General features: G+C 48.2%; 1 protein-coding gene across 6 annotated transcripts in view; it reads right to left on the bottom strand.

The window, feature by feature from the left end:
- Positions 1 to 5,805: 5,805 nt before the first annotated feature.
- Positions 5,806 to 6,900, bottom strand: part of AOX1 (aldehyde oxidase 1) — a 73,143-nt gene continuing 72,048 nt past the window's right edge. For 5 of the 6 annotated variants that reach the window (XM_070240625.1, XM_070240623.1, XM_070240622.1 and 2 more), the window contains one exon: positions 5,806 to 6,389. In XM_070240625.1, coding sequence (XP_070096726.1) covers positions 6,339 to 6,389 — 51 coding nt within the window. In that variant the 3' untranslated portion in view covers positions 5,806 to 6,338. 6 annotated transcript variants of the gene reach the window in all.

The following is a 6,900-nucleotide window of genomic DNA, read 5'->3' as shown; positions in this document are numbered from 1 at the left end:
TGTATATCCTAGTTGTAGGTCATTCCAGTTCCTCTGTGTGGGATGCCGCCACAGCGTGGCTGGATGAGCGGTGTGTAGGTCCGTGCCCAGGATCTGAAGTGGGGAAACCCTGGGCTTCTGAAGCAGAGGGTGGACTTAACCACTCAGCCGTGGGGCGGCCCCCCAGTACCTTTTACAAGTGGACTCAATCCCTGTCGCCAGAGAACTACAGATGCAGATCGAGGTTTGTCATCGTCACAGAGCAAATCGCCAGCTCATACACCCGTCACTTCAGCATAATACCTTCTTTCTACCACAGTCTCTCTCTCATATAAACTTAGAAATAGCAGTGTGGGGAACTTACCTTTCTTCCATTCACAAAGAAAACAAGTCCATCTGACTCCTGAGAATGAGACGTTAGGCCATAATTGGCTGAAAGTCGTGACGTCGTTGTGTGGAAAGAGGTTGTGTCCACCTGAGAGACTTGCTGAGACCCCCTGAGGGAGCACGCACAGCGGCTGGAGGGCAGCCCCAGGGTGACTTTGGCCTGCGCTCTGAGTGTGTCCCTCCTGCCAAATCCTGCCTGTCTGTGCCCCCAGCCTTCTCGTCTCCCCACCTTCCTGTGCTGACCCCACTCTGCTCCTCCCTCAGGCCTGTCTGGAGTTTCAATCCCAACCTCATTCTTCCACAGGCACCCTTCTCGTGCCCTGGGGCGGCCCTGTGGGACAGACTGCCCTCTCACAGCAACAAGAACCTTCTTCAGTTAGTGAAACGGAACTAAATTATGGAGATGCAACGCGTTCAGGCAAGTTCTAGATGTTAAATATATTTGTTTATTAATTTGTTTTAAATTACAAAACTAACGCATATTTTAAAAATAAAAAATACAAAGTGTAAAAAATGAAAATCCTTCTTCCCAATTTTCAGTTTTCAGAGTTAACTATTATGATTCCTCTGTGCCCATACAGAATTTTCCCATCCACATACAACTGTATATGCATATACAGGAACTATTTTTATTAGTTTCTAAAAACTGAATTCAAACTATTCATACTATTTTTTTTTTAAAGATTGGCACCTGAGCTCACAACTGTTGCCAATCTTTTTTTTCCTTCTCCCCCAAGCCCTTCAGTACATAGTTGTATATTAGTTGTGAGTGCCTCTGGTTGTGGCATGTGGGACGCCACCTCAGCATGGCCTGAGTGGTCCATGTCCACTCCCAGGATTGGAACCAATGAAACCTCCGGCCGCTGAAGCGGAGTGCACGAACTTAACTTTTTGGCCTTGGGGCCTGCCCCAATTCATACCATTTTCAATTTGCTTTTTTCAAGTTTCATAGGCTCTCTGTGCCTCGAATGCCTCACCTGTGAAATGGACAGAATGATAGCATCTCCCTCAGGGTTGTAGTGAGCATTAAATCAGCTAATACCCGTGAGTACTTGCAACAGCACCTGGCACCCAGTAAGTTCCGAATAAATGTTAACTATTCTCATTATGGCTATTATTTATTAAACGGCCCCCAGTGATTTACATTGAGTCGTTTCCCACTTTTGACTATTACAAATAACTCTGCAAGGAAAACCCTTGGGCTTTAGCTTTGCACATTTGAGCAAATATTTCTGTTGCACAAATTCGTAGAACTGGAATTCCTGGGTGAAGGGCATGCACACTGCTAGGTCCCACTATAGGCCTTCCAGAACGTGCGCACTAGCACGCCGAGTCACGTATGAGAGAGTGTCTGTTTCCCCACAGCCGTTTCCAACACTGACTGTCAGCCATGCTCTCCATGTTTCCTATATGTCGGGCAAATGACACTGACAGTTGGCATTTCTCTTGTGATTGTGAGGTTTTTCCATTTTGCTACACATTAGTGGATATTTGATTTTATTCTTCTGTCCTTGACTGTTTCCTCCTATTAGGTTCCTGTTGCTGTGAGAGGACAGCCTGTCCCACGGGGCCGCCCCAGGGCAGGGAGAAGGGTGCCTGTGGAAGAACCAGGTTGGGATTGAAGCTCCAGACAGGCCTGAGGGAGGAGCAGAATGGGGGCAGCTGAGGAAGGTGGGGAGACGAGAAGGCTGGGGGCACAGACAGGCAGGATTTGGCGGGAGGGACACACTCAGAGCGCAGGCCAAAGTCACCCTGGGGTTGCCCTCCAGCCACTGTGCACGATCCCAAGGGGGCTTCTCAGCAAGTCTCTCAGGTGGACACGACCCCTTTGCACACAACGTCACGACTTTCAGCCAATTATGGCCTAACGTCTCATTCTCAGGAGTCAGATGGACTTGTTTTCTTTGAGAATGGAAGGAAGGTAGGTTTCCCACACTGCTATTTCTAGGTTTGTGTAGAGAGTAGTCTGCATTTTAACACGCGATATAAAACCTTCACTCGCTGTGCCGGCTCCCGTTTACCCATTCACGTTCCTTTTGTCCCCGGTCTTGCATCTTTCCCCTTCCAGGTCCTGCCCAGCTGGCCAAAACATTCGCTCCTACCCATGAGTCTGTGTCTGCTCTATCCTTGGGCCGCTGTGCTTTCCATACAGAGTGGATAACCAGGTGCATTATGCAAAGCTCTGCCCCTGGGGAGAGTTTCCCTCACGGCCTCTGAGTGGGGCTCTGGTGCAGACGCTGCCAGTGTCCGGCTTGTACGCACGTACTGAGCCAACTCATTTGTGAGCCAGGCTCAGACTCTTTCTTTCTCTATCAGCTTGTCATAAGGGACCTCTCACCCCACCGTGGAGCCACAGGTATGACGAAGGGAGGGACCTCTCACCCGACCACAGAGCCACAGGTATTACCAGGGGAGGGACCTCTCACCCATCATGGAGCCACAGGTATGACAAGGGGAGGGGCCTCTCACCCCTCCGTGGAGCCACAGGTAGGAACTAGGGAGACACGCCGATGCAACAGCAGTGGATGGCTGGGGTCTGGTTACCTGCTCACCCAGGTTGCTTTTTCCTTCCACACCTGCTCATGCATGATTCTGGATGCACCAGTATCATCTTCCCTTATTGCTTCTGAGCTTACTCGATTGCATTTTAACAAGATCCTTAAGTTATCTGTGTGCATGATAAAATTAGAGAAGCACTCCATAGTAGCAGACAAACATAAGGAGAGGTGGAAGTGACAGCGCCTTCCTGCCAGAGGACACAGGCAAAGGCTCCAAGGTGAGAAATAGAACAGGGAATCTGGGTGGCAAAGGGGAGAGGGTCATAAGACACCTCTGCAGAGACAGGCAGGGGCGGATTCACTGCGGTGCGTTGGCCTCTGCGGGACCTGGGGCAGTGTTCTGTGGGAGGAATGGGAGCTGTGGGAAGGTTTCAGGCAAGGGCGTAATGTGATCGTTGTGTGTGTCCATAAATTTGTATATTACGTTGGCGTCGATGTGGAGATGGTTTGGAGGGGAAGCAGAATGAATGCGGGGTGATCGTGAGGAGACGACTGCAGGAGTCAGGGGAGAGACAATGGCGGCTTGGAATAACATAGTAGCTATGGAAATTGAGAGAGACAGAGGCAGACTTAAGCAAGTTCTCTGAGGTGGGCTTGACAGGACTTCGTGGCTGAGCAGAGGCGCACTGAGAGAAGAAGGCGGCTCGGAAGACTCCCCTGATTTTGGCATCTCGTGGTGGCTGTACTGACAAGCAGATCTGTTTGGGACACACTGAGTTTAAGGTGACTTTGAGACATCCAAGTGGCAAGGGAAGGCAAGTGTTGGGTTGTCAGAGCTGGATCCCAGGTGGGAGAGGCCCAAGTGACAGGTAGAGAATCAGGCGTCATCCCCAGGCACAGAGAGGAAGGTCACCTGCAGGGAGAGGGCAGGAGACGTGAGGAACCCTCGGCACCCTCAAGAATTCCAACATTTATAGACGTGGGGAGGAGGGGGTGGAGGGGCAGGAGGAGCCGGCAAAGGGACAAAATGGAGGCACCCACCAAAGAGACGGGGAGAAAGCAGGAGAAACAGAAACCTTGAGGAAGCTGGAGAAGCTGTGAGCATCCTAAGAACGTGCCCTCCCCCATCTGGGCCAGCACAGCATCAGGTGAGCCTTCCACACAGGTCCGTTCCTGCTACTTCTCGGCATTTCACGCAGATCAAAGGCCTTCGTCCTCACAATGGTCTCAGGGTTCTGCGCGACTGCCCCATCCCCAAGTCTGCTCCAGTCACACAGGCCCCACTGCAGTCCCAGGAACAGGCCAGGCACCCCCCGCAGGGACGCTGCTCTCCCCAGCAGGCTCCTCCCCCCGTGCCCATGGCCGCTGGGCTCACGCCCCACCACCCTCATGCCCCACTCCCTGCCTCCCTCCCGCTCCACCCGCCTCACCCCGCTCTGCAGTCATTCATTCCCTCAGCCCTCGCCAGCACCCATCATTCTCCACAATTCACTCATTTATTGTGTTTTTTATTTCCTGACTCCCTCCCTGACCAGAATGTCATCGTCACAAGGACAGGAGTCTCTGTGGATTTGTTTACTGAGCTATCCTAAGGGACAGGAACAGTGCCTGGCGCGTAGTGGGTGCTCCTTAATGATCTGTGATATCAAGGAGAAAAGCTGCTCTTTACAGGGATTTAGAGGAACCATGTGCAACCATAACAAGGATGACCTTGGTCTCTAGTCTGAGGCCATCGAAGAGCCACTGCCATCTTCACCTGGCTCTGGGACAAGGGTCCCTAGTGGGGAGTGTGCAGGGAGAAGGGACCCCTCAGTGTAGATGCCGTGGATGGAAATGCAGTGGCCCAGGGAGGATGTCTTGCTATTTAGCCCCCTTTGAGGGTTCCTGTCACTGAAAGCCATTGGGATAAATTTCTTATGATTCTCACAACTTCTCACTCTTTCCCAAGTTTTCCATTTCTCTCTACATATCTATTTTTTTAATTGAGATATAATTCACACACCATAAAAATTACATTTCAAAGTGTACAATTCAGTGGTTTTTAGTATATTCGCAGATTGTGCATCTTCACCGCTATCTAATTCCAGAACATTTCCATCACCCCCAAAAGAAACCCAAGACTTATTAGCAGTCACTTCCTCACTCAGCCCCTGGCAACCACCAATCTATTTTCTGTCTCTGAATTCGCCTATTCTGGATATTTCAGAAGGATGGAATCGTACCACATGTGGCCTTTTGTGTCTGGCTTCTTTCACTTAGCATAACATCTTCAAGGTTCATCCATGCTGTAGCATGTGTTAGTGTGCCATTCTTTTGTGTGGCTGAATAATATTCCCTTATATGGCTATACCAATTTTGTCATCAGTTGACACAGTTGGGTTGCTTCCACTGATGGCTATTATGAATAACACTATGAACATTTGCGTACAAGTTTCTGCGTGAACATATGTTTTCAATTCTCTTGAGTATATACCTAGGAGTGGTCATATGATAATTCTGTTTAACTTTTTGAGGACTTGCCAGACTGTTTCACACAGCATCTGCACCATTTTCATTCTCCCCAGCAGTGGATAAGGGTTCCAATTTCTCCACATCCTTGTCAACACTTGCTATTGTCCATCATTTTGATTCTAGCCATACTAGTGTTGTGAAATGGTATCTCATTGTGCTTTTGATTTGCATTTGTTTAATGACTAATGAGTTTGAGTATCTTTTCAGATGCTTATTGGCCATTTATATATCTTCTTTGGAGAAATGTCTATTCAATTTCTTTGCCTGTTTTTAAATTGAGTTATCTTCTTATTGTTGGGTGGTAAGAGTTTTTTAATATATTCTGCATATTAAATCTTTATCAGATATGTGGTTTGCAAATATTTTCTCTCATTCTGTGGTTTGTCTTTTCAATTTCTTGTAGCATCTCTTGAAGCACACACACAAAAAGTTTTTAGTTTCATAAAGTCCAATTTATTAATTTTTTTATATAGTTCCACAGACTCTTTAGATCCAGTGCCTGGATCCCCTCTGACAAGAAAAGGAGGGTGATTGCAGATGGGCACAAATGAGAAAGTGACAACTTTACAGCCATACTAATAATACAATTATTTAGAAAATTGCCTTTCACCAGACAGTATAATTTCTGTCGGTGGATACAAGCCAACTACAGATCACATACAAGCCATCGTCTTCTATTCCATTCAGCTGGATGGATTTATGGCACCGACTAATGGAAAATATCATTGTAGAGAAAACCAGTTAGTATTCATGCCACTTAAAATATGATTTCTAAATTGCTTAAGCCTATCTGTCAAAAGCTCAATGGAACATTTAAGATCAGCGTCATATAAAAGCAATACTCTGTGAAGTGATTTCTGAACTGTGAATTTGTGTTTCAGACTTAGCATCTTAGAGCGCAGAGACCGGACAGATTGCTGTGTTGGAAGAGTCAGCCCATTTCCCCAGAAGTTTGTATCTGAATCATACGGGTATATTCCAAGGAACATAGGATCCAGGTTCATCTCTTGGAATCTAGAATAAAAGAACAAATTTGGACGTTGGCAACTTGGAAAATGGTGGTGAGAGGTAAAAAACAGCAAAATATGAAATAGGATAAAAAGCACCCAGAAGGCAAGCAGGACAAGGAGAGGTTTTGGCAGGACAGCCTGAGAATGTGGAGGGATCCAGGAGAGGAGCACAGTGGGCAGGGCAGCCGTGAGAGTCGTCATCTCACCCTTGAAGGGGGACAAATGAAAAGGGGAGTCAGTCTCTGTGTTTCTCCAGTGTGAAGACGTGACTCATGGGGCTCAGGGAAAGCTACGGGGCACCGCAAGGAGCCAGCAGAGGAGGGAGTGGAGCAGGGGGCTCTGCCTCCAACATCAGGAATGACTTGTCTGTGGTCAGAGAGGTCACTGTGATCCGGATGACTTCCTCCCACAATTAAAGATCTCGTTGCCCAAAATGACCAACGAGAGCTGAGAAGTTCGCTCCGCAGAGGTGCTGCTTGGCCGGGGGGTCAAAGGAGGGATGCCTGCCACTGGGC

The sequence above is a fragment of the Equus caballus genome, chromosome 18 (assembly GCF_041296265.1).
Source record: "Equus caballus isolate H_3958 breed thoroughbred chromosome 18, TB-T2T, whole genome shotgun sequence".
Taxonomy (NCBI): Eukaryota; Metazoa; Chordata; class Mammalia; order Perissodactyla; family Equidae; genus Equus; species Equus caballus.
This window is presented reverse-complemented; position numbering and strand designations above follow the sequence as displayed.